Below are 24,605 nucleotides of genomic sequence, written 5' to 3'. Positions count from 1 at the left end.
AGAGAACGCCACAAAGATACTCCTCAAGAAGAGCAACTGCAAGACACATAATTGCCAGATTCACCAAAGTTGAAATGAAGGAAAAAATCTTAAGGGCAGCCAGAGAGAAAGGTCGGGTTACCCACAAAGGGAAGCCCATCAGACTAACAGCAGATCTCTCGGCAGAAACTCTACAAGCCAGAAGAGAGTGGGGGTCAATATTCAACATTCTTTTTTTTTTTTTTTAATTTATTTATTATTATTATACTTTAAGATGTAGGGTACATGTGCATAACGTGCAGGTTTGTTACATATGTATACTTGTGCCATGTTGGTGTGCTGCACCCATCAACTCATCATTTACATCAGGTATAACTCCCAATGCAATCCCTCCCCCCTCCCCCCTCCCCATGATAGGCCCCGGTGTGTGATGTTCCCCTTCCTGAGTCCAAGTGATCTCATTGTTCAGTTCCCACCTATGAGTGAGAACATGCGGTGTTTGGTTTTCTGTTCTTGTGATAGTTTGCTAAGAATGATGGTTTCCAACTGCATCCATGTCCCTACAAAGGACACAAACTCATCCTTTTATATGGCTGCATAGTATTCCATGGTGTATATGTGCCACATTTTCTTAATCCAGTCTGTCACTGATGGACATTTGGGTTGATTCCAAGTCTTTGCTATTGTGAATAGTGCCACAATAAACATATGTGTGCATGTGTCCTTATAGCAGCATAATTTATAGTCCTTTGGGTATATACCCAGTAATGGGATGGCTGGGTCATATGGTACATCTAGTTCTAGATCCTTGAGGAATCGCCATACTGTTTTCCATAATGGTTGAACTAGTTTACAATCCCACCAACAGTGTAAAAGTGTTCCTATTTCTCCACATCCTCTCCAGCACCTGTTGTTTCCTGACTTTTTAATGATCGCCATTCTAACTGGTGTGAGATGGTATCTCATTGTGGTTTTGATTTGCATTTCTCTGATGGCCAGTGATGATGAGCATTTTTTCATGTGTCTGTTGGCTGTATGAATGTCTTCTTTTGAGAAATGTCTGTTCATATCCTTTGCCCACTTTTTGATGGGGTTGTTTGTTTTTTTCTTGTAAATTTGTTTGAGTTCTTTGTAGGTTCTGGATATTAGCCCTTTGTCAGATGAGTAGATTGCAAAAATTTTCTCCCATTCTGTAGGTTGCCTGTTCACTCTGATGGTAGTTTCTTTTGCTGTGCAGAAGCTCTTTAGTTTAATGAGATCCCATTTGTCAATTTTGGCTTTTGCTGCCGTTGCTTTTGGTGTTTTAGACATGAAGTCTTTGCCCACGCCTATGTCCTGAATGGTACTACCTAGGTTTTCATCTAGGATTTTTATGGTATTAGGTCTAACATTTAAGTCTCTAATCCATCTTGAATTAATTTTCATATAAGGAGTAAGGAAAGGATCCAGTTTCAGCTTTCTACTTATGGCTAGCCAATTTTCCCAGCACCATTTATTAAATAGGGAATCCTTTCCCCATTTCTTGTTTCTCTCAGGTTTGTCAAAGATCAGATGGCTGTAGATGTGTGGTATTATTTCTGAGAACTCTGTTCTGTTCCATTGGTCTATATCTCTGTTTTGGTACCAGTACCATGCTGTTTTGGTTACTGTAGCCTTGTAGTATAGTTTGAAGTCAGGTAGCGTGATGCCTCCAGCTTTGTTCTTTTGACTTAGGATTGTCTTCGAGATGCGGGCTCTTTTTTGGTTCCATATGAACTTTAAAGCAGTTTTCTCCAATTCTGTGAAGAAACTCATTGGTAGCTTGATGGGGATGGCATTGAATCTATAAATTACCTTGGGCAGTATGGCCATTTTCACGATATTGATTCTTCCTATCCATGAGCATGGTATGTTCTTCCATTCGTTTGTGTCCTCTTTTATTTCACTGAGCAGTGGTTTGTAGTTCTCCTTGAAGAGGTCCTTTACATCCCTTGTAAGTTGGATTCCTAGGTATTTTATTCTCTTTGAAGCAAATGTGAATGGAAGTTCATTCATGATTTGGCTCTCTGTTTGTCTGTTACTGGTGTATAAGAATGCTTGTGATTTTTGCACATTAATTTTGTATCCTGAGACTTTGCTGAAGTTTCTTATCAGCTTAAGGAGATTTTGGGCTGAGACAATAGGGTTTTCTAAATATACAATCATGTCATCTGCAAACAGGGACAATTTGACTTCTTCTTTTCCTAACTGAATACCCTTGATTTCTTTCTCTTGCCTAATTGCCCTAGCCAGAACTTCCAACACTATGTTGAATAGGAGTGGTGAGAGAGGGCATCCCTCTCTTGTGCCAGTTTTCAAAGGGAATTTTTCCAGTTTTTGCCCATTCAGTATGATATTGGCTGTGGGTTAGTCATAAATAGCTCTTATTATTTTGAGGTACGTTCCATCAATACCGAATTTATTGAGCGTTTTTAGCATGAAGGGCTGTTGAATTTTGTCAAAAGCCTTTTCTGCATCTATTGAGATAATCATGTGGTTCTTGTCTTTGGTTCTGTTTATATGCTGGATTATGTTTATTGATTTGTGAATGTTGAACCAGCCTTGCATCTCAGGGATGAAGCCCACTTGATCATGGTGGATAAGCTTTTTGATGTGTTGCTGAATCCGGTTTGCCAGTATTTTATTGAGGATTTTTGCATCGATGTTCATCAGGGATATTGGTCTAAAATTCTCTTTTTTTGTTGCGTCTCTGCCAGGCTTTGGTATCAGGATGATGTTGGCCTCATAAAATGAGTTAGGGAGGATTCCCTCTTTTTCTATTGATTGGAAGAGTTTCAGAAGGAATGGTACCAACTCCTCCTTGTACCTCTGGTAGAATTCAGCTGTGAATCCATCTGGTCCTGGACTTTTTTTGGTTGGTAGGCTATTAATTATTGCCTCAATTTCAGAGCCTGCTATTGGTCTATTCAGGGATTCAACTTCTTCCTGGTTTAGTCTTGGAAGAGTGTAAGTGTCCAGGAAATTATCCATTTCTTCTAGATTTTCCAGTTTATTTGCGTAGAGGTGTTTATAGTATTCTCTGATGGTAGTTTGTATTTCTGTGGGGTCGGTGGTGATATCCCCTTTATCATTTTTAATTGTGTCGATTTGATTCTTCTCTCTTTTCTTCTTTATTAGTCTTGCTAGTGGTCTATCAATTTTGTTGATCTTTTCAAAAAACCAACTCCTGGATTCATTGATTTTTTGGAGGGTTTTTTGTGTCTCTATCTCCTTCAGTTCTGCTCTGATCTTAGTTATTTCTTGCCTTCTGCTAGCTTTCGAATGTATTTGCTCTTGCTTCTCTAGTTCTTTTAATTGCGATGTTAGAGTGTCAATTTTAGATCTTTCCTGCTTTCTCTTGTGGGCATTTAGTGCTATAAATTTCCCTCTACACAGTGCTTTAAATGTGTCCCAGAGATTCTGGTATGTTGTATCTTTGTTCTCATTGGTTTCAAAGAACATCTTTATTTCTGCCTTCATTTCGTTATGTACCCAGTAGTCATTCAGGAGCAGGTTGTTCAGTTTCCATGTAGTTGAGCGGTTTTGATTGAGTTTCTTAGTCCTGAGTTCTAGTTTGATTGCACTGTGGTCTGAGAGACAGTTTGTTATAATTTCTGTTCTTGTACATTTGCTGAGGAGTGCTTTACTTCCAATTACGTGGTCAATTTTGGAGTAAGTACGATGTGGTGCTGAGAAGAATGTATATTCTGTTGATTTGGGGTGGAGAGTTCTATAGATGTCTATTAGGTCTGCTTGCTGCAGAAATGAGTTCAATTCCTGGATATCCTTGTTAACTTTCTGTCTCGTTGATCTGTCTAATGTTGACAGTGGAGTGTTGAAGTCTCCCATTATTATTGTATGGGAGTCTAAGTCTCTTTGTAAGTCTCTAAGGACTTGCTTTATGAATCTGGGTGCTCCTGTATTGGGTGCATATATATTTAGGATAGTTAGCTCTTCCTGTTGAATTGATCCCTTTACCATTATGTAATAGCCTTCTTTGTCTCTTTTGATCTTTGATGGTTTAAAGTCTGTTTTATCAGAGACTAGTATTGCAACCCCTGCTTTTTTTTGTTCTCCATTTGCTTGGTAAATCTTCCTCCATCCCTTTATTTTGAGCCTATGTATGTCTCTGCGTGTGAGATGGGTCTCCTGAATACAGCAGACTGATGGGTCTTGACTCTTTATCCAGTTTGCCAGTCTGTTTCTTTTAATTGGAGCATTTAGTCCATTTACATTTAAGATTAAGATTGTTATGTGTGAACTTGATCCTGCCATTATGATATTAACTGGTTATTTTGCTCGTTAGTTGATGCAGTTTCTTCCTAGCCTCGATGGCCTTTACATTTTGGCATGTTTTTGCAATGGCTGGTACCGGTTGTTCCTTTCCATGTTGAGTGCTTCCTTCAGGGTCTCTTGTAAGGCAGGCCTAGTGGTGACAAAATCTCTAAGCATTTGCTTATCTGTAAAGGATTTTATTTCTCCTTCACTTATGAAACTTAGTTTGGCTGGATATGAAATTCTGGGTTTAAAATTCTTTTCTTTAAGAATGTTGAATATTGGCCCCCACTCTCTTCTGGCTTGGAGAGTTTCTGCCAAGAGATCTGCTGTTAGTCTGATGGGCTTCCCTTTGTGGGTAACCCGACCTTTCTCTCTGGCTGCCCTTAAGATTTTTTCCTTCATTTCAACTTTGGTGAATCTGGCAATTATGTGTCTTGGAGTTGCTCTTCTCGAGGAGTATCTTTGTGGCGTTCTCTGTATTTCCTGGATTTGAATGTTGGCCTGCCCTACTAGGTTGGGGAAGTTCTCCTGGATGATATCCTGAAGAGTGTTTTCCAACTTTGTTCCATTTTCCCCCTCACTTTCAGGCACCCCAATCAGACGTAGATTTGGTCTTTTCACATAATCCCATACTTCTTGCAGGCTTTGTTCATTTCTTTTTCTTCTTTTTTCTTTTGGTTTCTCTTCTCGCTTCATTTCATTCATTTGATCTTCAATCGCTGATACTCTTTCTTCCAGTTGATCGAGTCGGTTACTGAAGCTTGTGCATTTGTCGCGTATTTCTCGTGTCATTGTTTTCATCTCTTTCATTTCGTTTATGACCTTCTCCTCATTAATTACTCTAGCCATCAATTCTTCCACTTTTTTTTCAAGATTTTTAGTTTCTTTGCGCTGGGTACGTAATTCCTCCTTCAGCTCTGAGAAATTTGATATACTGAAGCCTTCTTCTCTCATCTCATCAAAGTCATTCTCCGTCCAGCTTTGATCCGTTGCTGGCGATGAGCTGCGCTCCTTTGCCGGGGGAGATGTGCTCTTATTTTTTTAATTTCCAGCTTTTCTGCCCTGCTTTTTCCCCATCTTTGTGGTTTTATCTGCCTCTGGTCTTTGATGATGGTGATGTACTGATGGGGTTTTGGTGTAGGTGTCCTTCCTGTTTGATAGTTTTCCTTCTAACAGTCAGGACCCTCAGCTGTAAGTCTGTTGGAGATTGCTTGAGGTCCACTCCAGACCCTGTTTGCCTGGGTATCAGCAGCAGAGGCTGCAGAAGATAGAATATTTCTGAACAGCGAGTGTACCTGTCTGATTCTTGCTTTGGAAGCTTCCTCTCAGGGGTGTACTCCACCCTGTGAGGTGTGGGTTGTCAGACTGCCCCTAGTGGGGGATGTCTCCCAGTTAGGCTACTCAGGGGTCAGGGACCCACTTGAGCAGGGAGTCTGTCCCTTCTCATATCTCAACCTCTGTGTTGGGAGATCCGCTGCTCTCTTCAAAGCTGTCAGACAGAGTCGTTTGCGTCTGCAGAGGTTTCGGCTGAGTTTGTTATTGTTTACTGTGCCCTGTCCCCAGAGGTGGAGTCTACAGAGACAGGCAGGTTTCCTTGAGCTGCTGTGAGCTCCACCCAGTTCGAGCTTCCCAGCAGCTTTGTTTACCTACTTAAGCCTCAGCAATGGTGGGCGCCCCTCCCCCAGCCTCGCTACTGCCTTGCCGGTAGATCACAGACTGCTGTGCTAGCAATGAGGGAGGCTCCGTGGGTGTGGGACCCTCCCGGCCAGGTGTGGGATATGATCTCCTGGTGTGCCTGTTTGCTTAAAGCGCAGTATTGGGGTGGGAGTTACCCGATTTTCCAGGTGTTGTGTGTCTCAGTACCCCTGGCTAGGAAAAGGGATTCCCTTCCCCCTTGCACTTCCCAGGTGAGGCAATGCCTCGCCCTGCTTCAGCTCTCGCTGGTCAGGCTGCAGCAGCTGACCAGCACCGATCGTCCGGCACTCCCCAGTGAGATGAACCCAGTACGTCAGTTGAAAATGCAGAAATCACCGGTCTTCTGTGTCGCTCGCACTGGGAATTGGAGACTGGAGCTGTTCCTATTCGGCCATCTTGCTCCGCCCCGCTCAACATTCTTAAAGAAAAGAATTTTAAACCCAGAATTTCATATCCAGCCAAACTAAGTTTCATAAGTGAAGGAGAAATGAAATACTTTACAGATAAGCAAATGCTTAGAGATTTTGTCACCACCAGCCTTGCCTTACAAGAGACCCTGAAGGAAGCACTAAACATGGAAAGGAACAACTGGTACCAGCCATTGCAAAAACATGTCAAAATGTAAAGACTTTCGAGGCTGGTAAGAAACTGCATCAACTAACGAGCAAAATAACCAGTTAATATCATAATGGCAGGATCAAGTTCACACATAACAATATTAACCTTAAATGTAAATGGACTAAATGCTCCAATTAAAAGACACAGACTGGCAAACTGGATAAAGAGCCAAAACCCATCAGTTTGCTGTATTCACGAGACCCATCTCACATGCAGAGACATACTTAGGCTCAAAATAAAGGGATGGAGGAAGATCTACCAAGCAAATGGAGAACAAAAAAAAGCAGGGGTTGCAATCCTAGTCTCTGATAAAACAGACTTTAAACCATCAAAGATCAAAAGAGACAAAGAAGGCCATTACATAATGGTAAAGGGGTCAATTCATCAGGAAGAGCTAACTATCCTAAATATATATGCACCCAATACAGGAGCACCCAGATTCATAAAGCAAGTCCTTAGAGACTTACAAAGAGACTTAGACTCCCATACAATAATAATGCGAGACTTTAATACCCCACTGTCAACATTAGACAGATCAACGAGACAGAAAGTTAACAAGGATATCCAGGAATTGAACTCAACTCTGCAGCAAGCAGACCTAATAGACATCTACAGAACTCTCCACCCCAAATCAACAGAATATACTTTCTACTCAGCACCACTTCACACTTATTCCAAAATTAACCACATAATTGGAAGTAAAGCACTCCTCAGCAAATGTAGAAGAACAGAAATTATAACAAACTGTCTCTCAGACCACAGTGCAATCAAACTAGAACTCAGGACTAAGAAACTCAGTCAAAACCGCTCAACTACATGGAAACTGAACAACCTGCTCCTGAATGACTACTGGGTACATAACGAAATGAAGGCAGAAATAAAGATGATCTTTGAAACCAATGAGAACAAAGATACAACATACCAGAATCTCTGGGACACATTTAAAGCAGTGTGTAGAGGGAAATTTATAGCACTAAATGCCCACAAGAGAAAGCAGGAAAGATCTAAAATTGACATCCTACCATCACAATTAAAAGAACTAGAGAAGCAAGAGCAAACACATTCAAAAGTTAGCAGAAGGCAAGAAATAACGAAGATCAGAGTAGAAATGAAGGAGATCGAGACACAAAAAACCCTCCAAAAAATCAATGAATCCAGGAGTTGGCTTTTTGAAAAGATCAACAAAATTGATAGACCACTAGCAAGACTAATAAAGAAGAAAAGAGAGAAGAATCAAATAGATGCAATAAAAAATGATAAAGGAGATATCACCACCGACCCCACAGAAATACAAACTACCATCAGAGAATACTATAAACACCTCTATAAAAATAAACTAGAAAATCTAGAAGAAATGGATAATTTCCTGGACACTTACACTCTCCTAAGACTAAACCAGGAAGAAGCTGAATCCCTGAATAGACCAATAGCAGGCTCTAAAATTGAGGCTATAATTAATAGCCTACCAACCAAAAAAAGTTCAGGACCAGATGGATTCACAGCTGAATTCTACCAGAGTTACAAGGAGGAGCTGGTACCATTCCTTCTGAAACTCTTCCAATCAATAGAAAAAGAGAGAATCCTCCCTAACTCATTTTATGAGGCCAACATCATCCTGATAGCAAAGTCTGGCAGAGACACAACAAAAAAAGAGAATTTTAGACCAGATCCCTGATGAACATCGATGCAAAAATCCTCAATAAAATACTGGCAAACTGGATCCAGCAGCACATCAAGAAGCTTATCCACCATGATCAAGTGGGCTTCATCCCTGGGATGCAAGGCTGGTTCAACATTCACAAATCAATAAACATAATCCAGCATATAAACAGAACCAAAGACAAGAACCACATGATTATCTCAATAGATGCAGAAAAGGCTTTTGACAAAATTCAACAGCCCTTCATGCTAAAAACGCTCAATAAATTTGGTATTGATGGAACGTACCTCAAAATAATAAGAGCTATTTATGACAAACCCACAGCCAATATCATACTAAATGGGCAAAAATGGAAAAATTCCCTTTGAAAACTGGCACAAGACAGGGATGCCCTCTCTCACCACTCCTATTCAACATAGTGTTGGAAGTTCTGGCTAGGGCAATCTGGCAAGAGAAAGAAATCAAGGGTATTCAGTTAGGAAAAGAAGAAGTCAAATTGTCCCTGTTTGCAGATGACATGATTGTATATTTAGAAAACCCCACTGTCTCAGCCCAAAATCTCCTTAAGCTGATAAGAAACTTCAGCAAAGTCTCAGGATACAAAATCAGTGTGCAAAAATCACAAGCATTCTTATACACCAGTAACAGACAAACAGAGAGCCAAATCATGAATGAACTTCCATTCACAATTGCTTCAAAGAGAATAAAATACCTAGGAATCCAACTTACAAGGGATGTAAAGGACCTCTTCAAGGAGAACTACAAACCACTGCTCAGTGAAATAAAAGAGGACACAAACAAATGGAAGAACATACCATGCTCATGGATAGGAAGAATCAATATAGTGAAAATGACCATACTGCCCAAGGTAATTTATAGATTCAATGCCATCCCCATCAAGCTACCAATGAGTTTCTTCACAGAATTGGAAAAAACTGCTTTAAAGTTCATATGGAACCAAAAAGGAGCCTGCATTGCCAAGACAATCCTAAGTCAAAAGAACAAAGCTGGAGGCATCATGCTACCTGACTTCAAACTATACTACAAGGCTACAGTAACCAAAACAGCATGGTACTGGTACCAAAACAGAGATATAGACCAATGGAACAAAACAGAGCCCTAAGAAATAATACCACACATCTACAGCCATCTAATCTTTGACAAACCTCACAAAAACAAGAAATGGGGAAAGGATTCCCTATTTAATAAATGGTCCTGGGAAAATTGGCTACCCATAAGTAGAAAGCTGAAACTCGATCCTTTCCTTACTCCTTATACAAAAATTAATTCAAGATGGATTAGAGACTTAAATGTTAGACCTAATACCATAAAAACCCTAGAAGAAAACCTAGGTAATACCATTCAGGACATAGGCATGGGCAAAGACTTCATGTCTAAAACACCAAAAGCAATGGCAACAAAAGCCAAAATTGACAAATGGGATCTAATTAAACTAAAGAGTTTCTGCACAGCAAAAGAAACTACCATTAGAGTGAACAGGCAACCTACAGAATGGGAGAAAATTTTTGCAATCTACTCATCTGACAAAGGGCTAATATCCAGAACCTACAAAGAACTCAAACAAATTTACAAGAAAAAAACAAACAACTCCAACAAAAAGTGGGCAAAGGATATGAACAGATATTTCTCAAAAGAAGACATTCATACAGCCAACAGAGACATGAAAAAATGCTCATCATCACTGGCCATCAGAGAAATGCAAATCAAAACCACAATGAGATACCATCTCACACCAGTTAGAATGGCAATCATTAAAAAGTCAGGAAACAACAGGTGCTGGAGAGGATGTGGAGAAATAGCAACACTTTTACAGTATTGGTCGGATTGTAAATTAGTTCAACCATTATGGAAAACAGTATGGCAATTCCTCAAGGATCTAGAACTAGAAGTACCATATGACCCAGCCATCCCATTACTGGGGATATACCCAAAGGATTATGAACCATGCTGCTATAAAGACACATGCACACATATGTTTATTGTGGCACTATTCACAATAGCAAAGACTTGGAATCAACCCAAATGCCCATCAGTGATGGACTGGATTAAGAAAATGTGGCACATATACACCATGGAATACTATGCAGCCATAAAAAAGGATGAGTTTGTGTCCTTTGTAAGGACATGGATGCAGCTGGAAACCATAATTCTCAGCAAACTATCACAAGAACAGAAAACCAAACACCGCATGTTCTCACTCATAGGTGGGAAATGAACAATGAGATCACTTGGACTCGGTAAGGGGAACATCATACACCAGGGCCTATCATGGGGGGTAGGGGGGAGGGATTGCACTGGGAGTTATACCTGATGTAAATGACGAGTTCATGGGTGCTGACGAGTTGATGGGTGCAGCACACCAACATGGTACAAGTATACATATGTAACAAACCTGTACATTATGCACATGTACCCTAGAACTTAAAGTATAATAATAATTTTTAAAAAATTTTTAAAAATAAATAAATAAATAAAAATTGGGAAAAAAATGAATTATGTAATTAATTACGTGTTTTCTTTGAGAATTAACATAGAATAATGTGTGAGATATACTGTGGATATGCAAAAGAGTTATACATGTGTGCTATTATTAGATTTTGTAAAAATTAATATAATACTCTACTCATACACAAGAGATTTGTAGGAAATTGGAGATTATATGTGAAAGCATTTTAAACATAAAATACCACATGAACTTAAAGGTTTACTAATACAGGATCAAAACCCAAGTCTGCCACAAACTAGCCATCTGACCACGAGTAATTATCCTTTTTATAACTTAGCTTCTCATCTGTAAAAATGGGAATAATAGGAACTGTCCTGTAGAGATATTGTGAGAATCAATAAGTTAATACATGTAAAGTGCTTGGAATGGTCTCTAGAACATAGTAAGTACAATGTAAATATTTGTTCATCTTATTATCATTAATCATAGGCTCTGGGTGACCTACACAAAACATATTGTCCTAGCATACTTGAAAATAGCTGGCCATATGAACAATGAGCCCAAAATAATTATTCTCATATTGTTGTGATAGATGAATGGATAGATAGATAGATGATAGACAGAGAGATAGATAGATAGATAGATACATAGATACATAGATAGATACATAGATAGATTCCATTTATCAATCTATATGGACATATGCATATCAATTATATATATACATATATGGATATGTGTGAGTATGTGTGTTTGGGTGTGTATATATACATATATACACACATTCCTTTTAGAGCTAATTTTTAATATAATTGCATGTGTGTATATATATATGAAATATGTTGAGTTTGAGCTATATTTATGGGTATATATGTTGAGTTTGGGTTATCTTTAGAACATAAAAATTAACCCTTAAGAGGTGCTTAGGAGTACCCATAAAAATAATATGTTTTCAAAATTTAATGTCTTATTTTCACTTTTGACCTTTGACTGTTCTTCAGTAATGAATGGCTTACCCACATCATAGGCCATATCTACAAACAGAAAAACTACAAAATGCTAATGACACCTGCTGTAGTTCTTGTCTGATATACCATTTGGGGAAGATTAATAAGTTTAGAAATCACTGTAGCTAATCAATGACATACTTATAGAACTCTACAGTTTAGAAAACCCTTTCCTATTTCACTTTTTTTCTTTTATTCTTATATCACCCTGTGAAATAAAAGAATAGGCATAATTATACCCATTTAAAGATGAGAAAAGTAAACCTAGGCAAAGTCAAGTAATTTATCCAAAGTCACACAAATATATATATAAACATATATATATATATTTATATATATATATTTGTCTCCAACTAGGACTTCTTACTCTTTTGGATGTTAGGGTTTTTTTTTTTTTTTTTCATAAAATCAGACTATTCTAAAAGCAAAACCAAAAATACCTTGTCTAAAACAAAGGCCACTTATTATGTTCTGCTGAAATATTTTTAAAGATCCTTACTAAGTGCTTTCATATTCTTTTGCTAATATATCTTGCAGATTGGATTTGTTATCCTGATTGCCTTTAATTTACACTTAATACTACTTTTACATTTAAAATTACATGTTTATACTTTGTAGTGAACTTGGCCCATTGATAGCTAATTTGTGCTTTACGTAAATAGTAAATTTTCACACTCTGAATATTTAAAATGAAATAAACATAAGCAATAAATATTTTGTTAAAACTTACAAAGCTTCTGGATTCATTATGCAGATGGATTCTGAACATCGACATTTCTTTGGATCATCATATGATATTCCCAGACTGAGTGCCAGCATCTGGGTGACAATAACTGAAAATGCCTCCAGAGTTATCTCCTTGGGGTACTATAATAACAACAAAGAAAATTCTAAGGAAAGATAATTCTCTAGAGGGTGGTAAAAAATAATTTTCTGGTTATGAATATTTTATTGTATCAAATGAAAGAGAATTAGGGAGATATGGATCCTTGAACAGGTGAGAAGCTGAAGCTCTTCTTATGAAGTTTTACTGAGAGAGAAGCATATTGAGTGTATGCCAAGCTTTGTGATAATTTAACAATTGGACACCTAACATAATTCTTAGGTAGTTACTATCAATATACAAAAGAATTGTTTTGATAAAGAAAATATACATTACACTGTTGGTTATATGGACCAGAATCTTCAACTCACCTAACTTCTTACAATAGCTCTAAAACTCATTTTGGATAATCCATATCATCTCCTCCAACCCCCAGTTCATGAAATGGCCATTAACCAAATTGTCCAATTTAAGTGCTCACCCTGCTGCCTACTAGGAACCTCATTGACACAGTGACTGGTATGAAAAGAAGCCACAGAAAACAGATCCTTCAGATGGCACTATTGGATTAGGTTGTTCATATATGTAACACAGATAACTTCCTTGCGAAAAAGAAATGGGGCATTGGTAATTCATGGTATGAAATGACATCATGATTTCTCAAATTATTACCAAAGCTGGCATAGGATATGATGCAGGAGGAGGAAGATAAAGACATTTAATTGTTATGGTGACAATAGGGATAATAAAGATTTTGGGGTCAACTAATTTCTTATAAGAGCCCTAAAGGATGCACATAATGAAGAATAGAAAGGGAATACTGCAAATGAGCAATGGAAAATGCAAACGGGGAATCAGAAAGCCTCTGCAGCAGCAATGAAGTAACTCTTGTGTAGTCATGGATTGACATGGCTGAGGACCAGGCTGGAACCCACCAGATTTGGTGGGAAAAGCATCAGATTTGGTGGGAAAAGCATTAGAATCTGAAACTTGGGAGGCAAACAATTGGAATAACATCTCTTTACTTCCCTTGCCAGCAGAGGAAGCCCTCTCCAAACAATGAGAGAGCTCCTGCATTTAAAAAAAAAAAAAAAAAGTTTTAGTGAAGATAGCTGGAACATTAGTCTCACTACCCCACATTGCCTCTAGGTCCAAATCAAGAATTAATTCTCAACATGGTCTTGAAGGAGAAGTATCAGTGTACTGCTCTGGAAGGGGATAATTTATATTTTGAAAAGGATTGATCAGACAGTATGAAATAGAAGGCTGTACTGGAAAAAATTTATTTTAATCATGACTCACCTGGGATTTTGTATTTAATGTGCCAAGTAAAAGCAGGAGTCATGTTAACTGAAGTTAGACTTAACGGGAGCCTACTGTCAGTAAGGTCAAAATAATGGAGCTTTGCTGGCATACTGTATGGTGAAAAAGTGCTGAGTTTCAGGAATATGGTAATATTGAAGGAATCTACTGTGTGAAACCTGTTGGGCAACTACCTTGATCAAACATTCAAAGACAGCTGGGAGGATATTTCCTTCAAGACACTTGGAAATGCTTTGCTGAAAGACACACCAGTATCATCAAAAATCTCTGCTGGTTGTTGTTTTGTAGACTAGAGATGACGGTAGCACATAATTAATGCAATGGATCTGGGAGTTTCACTCTTGTTGCCTAGCTTGGAGTGCAATGGCATGATCTTGGCTCACTACAACCTCCACCTCCTGGGTTCAAGTGATTCTCCTGCCTCAGCCTCTCAAATAGCTGAGATTACAGGCACCTACCACTATGCCTGGCTAATTTTTGTATTTTTAGTAGAGACAGGGTTTCACCATGTTGCCCAGGCTGGTCTCAAACTCCTGACCCTCAAATGATCCACATGCCTCAGCCTCCCAAAGTGCTGGGATTACAGGCATGAGCCACCACGCCCAGCTGCAACAGGAACACTGGGACCAGGAGTGTTACAGGCCATGTGGCATGGCTTAACTGAGACAAGGTGGATGCAATTACCACCATAAGCTAAAGGGGCTTACATATTATCAAAGCTGTTTTGACCTACAAGGATTATGATAATTATTTCAGGGACCCTAAAAATAAAATATATGAGCATCATACTGAAGGTTTTCTTGATATCTATGTCTGGTGGCAACAACTTAACATGAGTTGCTGTGATGCAGATTCCCAGACCTAAATCAATTCACAACCTCAGGGATTCTCAACTAAGAGAGTACCTTTAAAGAAGGAACCTGCCATACAGATGAAACTGTGACTATTCCTCCAAGCCTTCCACAGAGGGACCTGTAGCTATTCACTAGAATAACTGTGCATGCAGGAAAAGAAAATAGCTAGGACTTCTGGGGCTTATTGGATTCTGAGTCAGAACTAAAGTTACCCTGAAAAACTGAATACCATCTTAATCTACTGGTCTAAGTGCAGCCTTATGGAGGTCAAGTAGTCAGAAGAAACTTGTTTCAAGTTCATCTAACAGTACATCCAAAAGAACTTCAGATATGTCCTACTATTATTTTCCAAATCCCAGAATTATGCCTGGAATAGAAATATTAGCATGTATTGTCTGCTGACCAATGGAGTGAGACATATTATTGACAGGGAGGGCCAAGAGGAAGTGCCTGGAACTGCTCCCAAGATGATAAATGAAGAGTAATATGGCATCCCTTAGGGAATTGCATACTGCATATATTAGCGTCACCATTAAAGTTTGAAATTGTAGGAGTAATGATGCATGTCACATAATCATTTAACTTGTTTGTTTCCCTGGTGCAAAAGATAGATAATGACTGTAAATTATCCTCTGAAACTGATCTGGCTTTCTATATATCTAGGGCACTCTACCTGCCATCAACAGAAGCCAGTGATGAGCTTCCACCATAGCATTATGCCCCTGTTGGATTAGCCAGTCAACTGGAGATGGGTTTATTACAGTGGACTGTTCATTCATTGAAGGAGCAATGATTTGTCCTCGTGTATCCCAGGTATGGATTTTCCTTGCCTGTCTGCAGTGATTCTAAAGCACCACATTCTTGTGCTTGAAGAATATCTTCTGCATCACCACACAATATTGTTTCTGACCGGGGTCACATCTTGTGGCCTAGTATTTATAGAAATGGGTTCATTACTACAAGATTTACTCACCACGTGTCCTGTAACACAAAAGCAACAAGACCATAATGGCTGGCTAAAGATTCAGTTGTGGCCCCAGCTAAGGAACAACATCCAGAGAGGCAGGAAGGATGTCACTAATGATTTTTTAAATATCCTAAAGCAGCAGCCAAAACTTGGTGCCATTTCCCCCGTAGCCATTAGGCTTGAGTCTGAGAACAGAGTGAGTGTTGATGAGGAAAAATGGGATGGGAATTGCTAGATCAGTTGCTGCATATAGCTGGCAGAGGCTGTGGTGACTTACTATACTATATTGGGAATATACTATATTGGGAATAACCCCAGGCTGGTGTGGCACTGCATGCAGAGTTACTCTGGGCCTATGGTTTCTGGTACGGTAGGGGTGAATTAGAGGCAGACATTTAACTTCCCCACCATTCTGGGACCATTTGTGAAAGGCTCACTCCTGTCTCATCACACAGGAATCACTGGGAGTGCTGGTAGGGTTAAGCCATCTGGGGTCAGTTGGAGATGAAAAACAGTGGTGGGGCTCACAGTGATAAGTACATGATTCTTTGGGGTTGCTCTTCATTCTGGCCCACGGAGGTGCTACACCAGAGAGACTAGCCAACAGCATCATACTGCAGGAAACATGATACAGATTCCAAACATACAAAAATACTGCCTAGCCAGGGAAGACAACCTACAATCCTGCTCCATCAGAAACAATCACAGAACCCAGCCAGTATCCCCACCTGATGTTAGAGTCCAGCCAGTGGTCTCACTAGACCACAGAGCACAGCCAGCTATACCATTTGACCTCAGAGTATGGGAAGCAACCAATCCCAACTAGAGAACCCAACACCAAGGTCTGCCTCTCCACGGTTGTAACCAATGACATCCAGAATCCCAGGTTACAGTAAAAGTAAAGGTCTGCTACCAGAAAAGAATATGTGCAAAAGCTAGAAGAGGTGACCATCTCCTCAAATGCATAGAGACACAAGGATTATGAAAAATCAGGAAAATATGACATCACAAAAAGAAACTAATAAAGCTCCTGCAGTGTACCCAGAAGAAAGGAGATTTATGAAATGACTGACAAAGAATTCAAAATAATCCTCTTCTGGGAGATGTTGGTCAAAGAATGGATATTTAAAAATAGGAAGAATACATTCGGGAGTTCTATTGTACAGCTTGGTAACTACAATTAACGATGATAAATTATATTCTTAAAAAATGCTAAGAGAGTGGATGTTAAGCATTCTCACCATAAAAATGATAAGTATGTGAGGCAATGTATTTGTTAGCTAGATTTAACCATTCTACAGTGTATATAGTCTTCAAAACATCACGTTGTGCATAGTAAAGGCAGACAATTTTATATGTCAATTTAAAAAATAAATGAATTTGAAATAAAAGAGAAAACAATCATTCTCTGCTCACATAGTCATGAATCTTTGTTCCTTTTTTTATCTTGTGAAACCACAAGTTTATCTAGTGAAAACCACATTTTCACTATTCCTAATTTCCTTATTAACTTCTCTCTTTCACTCATCAGTTCAAATTCCTTTACATACGCCCTCAATTTCCTTGCCATCTTTTCACTTCATAATGACTTGGCAAAAATATGATACATCAGTCTTCAAAATGCTGAGGTAGGAAGATGTTAGGACAAAGATTCTATACCTATCCCAATTATCAATCAAATGTTAAGACAAAATAAAAGTGTTTTCATTGAAGGGGGTAGGGCCAAGATTGCTGATTAGAGGCAGCTACAGTCCCCAGCTCTCCTGGAAAGGAATGAAAACGGCAAGCGAATTCTGCACTTTCAACTGAGGTATCCAGGTTCTTACGTTGGGACTGACCAGGCAGACAGTTTGACCCACGGAGAGCAAGGAAAAGCAGGGTGGGGTGATGGCCCGCCCAGGAGTGGCATGTAGCCAGGGGAGACCCCATCCCCAGCGAAGGGAAGTGATGAGTGATTGTGCAGCCCCACCTGGAAAACCGTGCTTTTCCCATGGCTCTTTGCAAACCATGGATCAGGAGATCCCCTCATGAGCCCACACCACCAGGGCCTTGGGTCCAAAGCACAGAGCTGTGTGGAGCCTCAGGGAAGCAGCCATTTGGGCACATATGGACACCCAGGAGTTTTGAATATCCTATCCCCAGGAATTCCTGCCAGATGGGAGATCGGTTCATGCATTCCCGTAGGCAGGGAGCCAAGCAGTGTCATTCTGCAGGCCCCACTTTCACAGCATCGCACAAGTTAAGACCCACTGGCTTGGAATTCAAGCCAGCCAACAGCAGCAGGCTGGAGACTGACTGAAACGGACTGAGTTCCTTGGGGAAGGAGCAGCCACATCTCTATGCTTTGAGTTGGCCATTCTAGCCTGCTGTCTCTGGATACTCCAGATGGTCCAGACCAGAACTCTGATCTCTCTCTGGGATGGAGCTTCCAGGGGGAAGGGGTGGCCATAGTCTCTGTGGTTCAGCTGACTATGCCTTTCCAGCCTGCTGGCTCTAGAGAGTCTGGGTGGTCTAGATGAGGAGGGCTCCCCCAAACACAGCACATCTGCTCTGTGAAGGGGCAGCCAGACTACTTCTTTAAGTGGGTCCCTGATCCCATTCTTCCTGACTGGGTGAGACCTCCTACAGACACCACCTACAGGAGTATATGGGCCAGTATAAGGTCAGTGCCCTCCTGGGATGGAGCTCATAGAGGAAGAAGCAGGCTGCCATCTTTGCTGTTTCTTAACCTTCATTGGTGATACCTCCAGGTGCAGGAGACAGTGAGGCAACTAGGGTCTGGAGTGAACCCCCAGCAAACTGCAGCAGCCCTGTGAAAGAGTGGCCTGACAGTTAAAAGGAAAAACAAACAGAAAGCAACAACAACATCAACAAAAAGAGGCCCCACAAAAACCGCATTCGAAGGTCAGCAACCTCAAAGATCAAAGGTAGATAGCCCACAAAGATGAGAAAAATCAATGTAAAAACACTGAAAACTCAAAAAGCCAGAATGTCTCTGCTCCTCAAATGAACCCAACATCTCGCAGCAAGGGCACAGAACTGGGCTGAGACAGAGATGACTGAAATGACAGAAGTAGTCTTCAGAAGTGGGTAATAACAAACTTTGTTGTGCTAAAGGAGAAAGTTCTAACCCAATGCAAAGAAGCTAACCATCATAATAAAACAATACAGGTGCAGATAAACAGAATAGCCAGTTTATAAAGGATCATAACTGAACTGATGGAGGTGAAAAATCCAACACAAGAAATTCACAATGCAATCACAAGTATCAATAGCAGAATAGACCAAGAGGAGGAAAAAATAGCAGAGCTTGAAGACTATCTTTCTGAAAAAGACATTCAGGCAAGAACAGACTAAAAAGAAGGAAAAGGGACTAACAAAATCTCTGAGAAATATGAGATTATATAAAAAGACTGAACCTACAACTGATTAAGATACCTGAAAGAGACCGGGAGAACAGAACCAAGTTGGAAAACAGACTTCAGGATATCATCCACGAGAACTTCCTCAACCTAACAAGACAGACCAACACTCAAATTCAGGAAATCCAGAGAACCCCAGTAAGATACTCTATGAGAAACTCAGCCCCAAGACACATAATCATCAGATTCACCAAGATCAAACTGAAAGTAAAAAAATATGTTAAGGCAGTCAGATGGAAAGGCCAGGTCACCTAAAAGGGAAGCCCATCAGAATAACAGCAGACTTTTCAGCGGAAACCTTGCAAGCCAGAAGAGATTGGGGGCCAATATTCAACATTCTTATAGAAAAGAATTTTCAACCCAGAATTTCATATTCAGCCAAACTAAGCTTCATAAGCAAAAGAGAAATAAGATCCTTTTCAGACAAGCAAATGCTGAGGGAATACATCACCACCAGGCCTGCCTCACAAGAGCTCCTGAAGGAAGCACTAAATATGAAAATGAAAAACAATTATCAGCCACTACCAAAACTGAAGTACACAGATCAGTACACAGATCAGTAACACTATGAAGCAACCACATAAAAAAGTCTGCAAAATAACCAACTAGTATCATGATGACAGGATCAAATTCACACAGAACAATATTAACCTTAAATGTAAATAGGATAAATGTATATAGGCTAAATGCCCCAATTAAAAGACACAAATGACAAGATGAATAAAGAGTCAAGACCCATTGGTATACTGCCTTCAAGATACCCATCTCACGTGCAAAGACACATAGGCTCAAAATAAAGGGATGGCTGGGAGCAATCACTCAAGCCTGTAATCCCAGCACTTTGGGAGGCCAAGGTGGGCAGATCACTTGAGGTCAAGAGTTCAAGACCAGCCTGGCCAACATGGTGAAATCCTGTCTCTACTAAAAACACAAAAAATTAGCCAAGCATGGTGGTATGTGCCTGTAATCCCAGCTACTTGGAAGGCTGAGGCAAGAGAATCTCTTGAACCTGGGAGGCAGAGGTTGCAGTGAGCCGAGATCATGCCATGGCACTCCAGCCTGGGCAATAGAGTGAGACTCTTGTCTCCAAAAAAACAAAAAATAAATAAAAAAAGGAAGAGATGAAGAAAAATTTACCAAGCAAATGGAAAACAGAAAAAAAGTTGGAGTTGCAATCCTAGTTTCTTACAAAACAGACTTTAAACCACCAAAGATCAAAAAAGACAAAGAAAGGCATTACATAATGGTAAAGGGTTCAATTCAACAAGAAGAGCTAACTATCCTAAATATATAAGCACCCGATAAAGGAGCACCCAGATTCATAAAGCAGGTTCTTAGAGACCTACAAAGAGACTTAGACTCCCACACAATAATAGTGGGAGATTTTAACACCTCACTGACAATATTAGACAAATCATTGGGACAGAAAATGAATAAAGATATACAGGACTTGAACTCAGCTCTGGATCAAGTGGACCTGAGAGATATCTACAGAAATCTCCACCCAAAATCAAGAGAATATACATTCTTCTCATCACCACATGGCACTTACTGTAAAATCAATCACATAATCGAAAGTAAAACACTCCTTAGCAAATGCAAAAGAACTGTAATCATAACAGTCTCTCAAATCACAGCACAATCAAATTAGAACTCAAAATTAAGAAACTCACTTGAAACTACACAACCACATAGACATTGAACAACATGCTCCTGAAGGACTCCTGGGTAAATAATGGAATTAAGGCAGATATCAAGAAGTTCTTAGAAACTAATGAGAACAAAGAGACAACATACTGGGATGCACGCTAAAGCCATGTTAAGAGAGAAATCCATAGGACTAAATGGCTACATCAAAAAGTTAGAAATACCTCAAATCAACAACCTAACATGCCAACTAAAAGAACAAGAGAACCAAAAGCAACCAAACCCCAAAGCTAGCAGAAGACAAGAAATAACCAAGATTAGAGCAGAACTGAAGGAGATAGAGACACAAAAAAACCTTCAAAAAATCAATGAATCCAGGAGCTGATTTTTTGAAAAAATTAATAAAATAGATAAACCAGTAGCTAGACTAGTAAAAAAGAAAAAAAAGAAGAATCAAATAGATACAATCATAAATGATAAGGGGGATATCACCATGGACCCCACAGAAATACAAACAATCATCAGAGAATACTATAAACACCTCTATGCACAGAAACTAGAAAATCTAGAAGAAATGGATGAATTATTGGACATATAACACCCTCCCAAGACTGAACCAGGAAGAAACTGAATCCCTGAATAAACAAATAATGAGTTCTGAAATGGAGGCAGAACTAATGAATAGCCTACTAACCAAAAAAAGCCCAGGACCAGATGAATTTACAGCTAACATTCTACCAGAGGTAGAAAGAAGAGCTGGTACCATTTCTACTGAAACTATTCCAAACAATTGAAAAGAAGAGACTCCTCCCCAATTCATTTTATGAACCCAGCATCATCCTAATATCAAAACCTGGCAGAAATACAACAAAAAAAGAAAACTTCAGGCCAATATCTCTGATGAACATCGATGCAAAAATCCTCAATAAAATACTGGCAAACTGAATCCAGCTGCACATCAAAAAGCTTATCCACTATGATCAACTTGGCTTCATCCCCAGGATGCAAGGTTGGTTTCACCATACACAAATCAATGTGATTCATCACATAAACAGAACTAAAGACAAAAACCACATGATTATCTCAATAGATGCAGAAAAGTCATTTCGAAAAAATTTTCATGTTAAAATCTCTCAGTAGACTAGGTATTGAAAGAATGAATATAACTCAAAATATTAAGAACCATCTATGGAAAACCCAAAGCCAATGTCATACTGAATGGGCATAAGCTACAAACATTCCCCTTATAAACTGGCACAAGACAAGGATGCCCTCTCTCATCATTCCTATTCAACATAATACTGGAAGTTCTGGCCAGGACAATAAGGCAAACTTAAAAAAAAAAAAAAAAAAGGAATTCAAATAGAAAGAGAGGAAGTCATATTGTCTTCGTTTGCAAATGACATGATCCTATACCTAGAAAACCTCATCCTCTCAGCCCAAAAGCTCCTTAAGCTAATATGCAACTGCAGCAATGTCTCAGGATACAAAATCAACGTGCAAAAATAACTAGTATTCCTACACCAACAACAGAAAAGCAGAGAGCGAAATCATGAATGAACTCCCACTCACAGTTGCTACAAAGAGAATAAAATACGTAGGAATACAGCTAACAAGAGAAGTGAAGGACCTCTTCAAGAGAACTACAAACCACTGCTCGAGAGAATTAGAGAGGACACAAACAATTGAAAAATATTCCATATTCATAAATAGAATCAATATCATGAAAATGGCCATATTGCCCAAAGCAATTTATAGATTGATTCAATGCTATTTCCATTAAACTACCATTGACATTCTTCGCAGAATTAGAAAAAAAACTATTTTAAAAATCATATGGAACCAAGAAAGAGTTCAAATAGCCAAGACAATCCTAAGAAAAAAGAACAAAGCTGGAGGCATCACACTACCCAACTTCAAACTATACTACAAGGCTACAGTAACCAAAACAGCATGGTACTAGTACAAGAACAGACACAGACCAATGGAACAGAACAGAGAACTCAGAAATAAGACCACACACCTACAACCATCTGATCTTCAACAGACCTGACAAAAACAAGCAATGGGGAAAGGATTCCCTATTTAATAAATGGATCTGGCAGAACTGGCTAGCCATATGCAGAAAATTGAAACTGGACTCCTTCCTTACACCTTATACAAAAATTAAGTTGGTTAGGCATGGTGGCTCATGCCTGTAACCTCAACACTTTGGGAGGCCAGAGCAGGTGCATCACATGAGGACAGGAGTTTGAGACCAGCCTGAACAACACAGTGAAACCTTGTTTTTACTAAAACTACAAAAATTATCCAGGTGTGGTGGTGTACATCTGTAATCCCAGCTATTGGCAAGTCTGAAGCAAGAGAATCGCTTGAACCTTGGAGGCAGAGGTTGCAGTGAGCCTAGATTGTGCCACTGCACTCCAGTCTGGGCTACAGAGTGAGACCCTGTCTAAAAAAAAAAACAAACAAATTAACCCAATATGGATTAAAAACTTAAATGTAAAACCCAAAACTATCAAAACCTTTGAAGAAAATCTAGGCAATGCCATTCAGGACAGATGCATGGGAAAAGATTTCATGACAAAAATGCCAAAAGCAATTGTAATAAAAGCAAAAATTGACAAATGGGATTTAATTAAACTGAAGAGCTTCTGCACAGCAAAATAAACTATCATCTGAGTGAACAGACAACTTACAGAATGGGAGAAAATGTTTGCAATCTATCCATCTGACAAAGGTCTAATATCCACAGTCTACAAGGAACTTAAACATATTTACAAGAGAAAAAAATTAGAAAGTGGAGAAAGGACATGAACAGACACTTCTCGAAAGAAGACATTCGTGGGGCCAAAAAACATGAAAAAATACTCAACAGCACTGATCATTAGAGAAGTGCAAATTAAAACCACAATGAGATACCATCTCACACCAGTCAGAATGGCGATTATTAAAAAGTCAAGAAACAACAGATGCTAACAAAGCCATGGACAAATAGGAATACGTTTCTTTGTTTGTTTGTTTGTTTGGTTGGTTGGTTGGTTGGTTGGGTGGTTGGTTGGTTGGTTGGTTTTTGAGACGGAGTCTCGCTCTCGTTGCCCAGGCTGGAGTGCAATTGCACGATCTCTGCTCACTGCAACCTCCGCCTCCCGGGTTCAAGCAATTCTCCTGCATCAGTCTCCCAAGTAGCTGGGATTACAGGCACCTGCCATCACACCCGGCAAATTTTTGTATTTTTAGAAGAGACAAGGTTTCACCATGTTGGTCAGGCTGGTCTCAAACTCCTGACCTCGCGATCTGCCCGCCTCAGTCTCCCAAAGTGCTGGGATTATAGGCGTGAGCCACCGTGGCCAGCCTGGTACATGTTTACACTGTTGATGAGAATGTAAATTAGTTCAGCCATTGTGGAAGACACTGTGGCAATTCCTCAAAGATCTAGAGGCAGAAACACCATAAGGAATATAAATCATTCTATTATAAAGACACATGCACCCGTATGTTCATTGCAGCACTATTCACAATAGCAAAGACATGGAATCAACCCAAATGCCCATCAATAGTAGAATGGATAAAGAAAATGTGATACATATACAAATGTGATACATATACACCATGGAATACTACGTATGCAGTCGTAAAAAGGAATGACTTTGCAGTGACATGGATGGATCTGGAAGCCATTATCCTCAGCAAACTAACACAGTAACAGAAAACAATGCCACATGTTCTCACTTTTAAGTGGGAGCTGAACAATAAGAACACATGGACACAGGGAGGGGAACAACACACACTGGGGCCTGTCGGGGGGGCCAGGGAAGGGAGAGCACCAGGATAAACAGCTAATGTA

General features: G+C 39.5%; 1 protein-coding gene across 1 annotated transcript in view; it reads right to left on the bottom strand.

Moving 5' to 3' along the window:
* ADAM32 (ADAM metallopeptidase domain 32) overlaps positions 1–24,605 on the bottom strand; it is a 164,322-nt gene that overhangs the window by 69,201 nt on the left and 70,516 nt on the right. The window contains 1 exon segment of the mRNA XM_077942768.1: positions 12,453–12,589. Within this exon segment, the coding sequence (XP_077798894.1) occupies positions 12,453–12,589 (137 nt within the window).

The sequence above is a fragment of the Macaca mulatta genome, chromosome 8 (assembly GCF_049350105.2).
Source record: "Macaca mulatta isolate MMU2019108-1 chromosome 8, T2T-MMU8v2.0, whole genome shotgun sequence".
Classification (NCBI taxonomy): Eukaryota; Metazoa; Chordata; class Mammalia; order Primates; family Cercopithecidae; genus Macaca; species Macaca mulatta.
The sequence above is the reverse complement of the archived record's forward strand: the minus strand, read 5'-3'. Positions and strand labels throughout refer to the sequence as shown.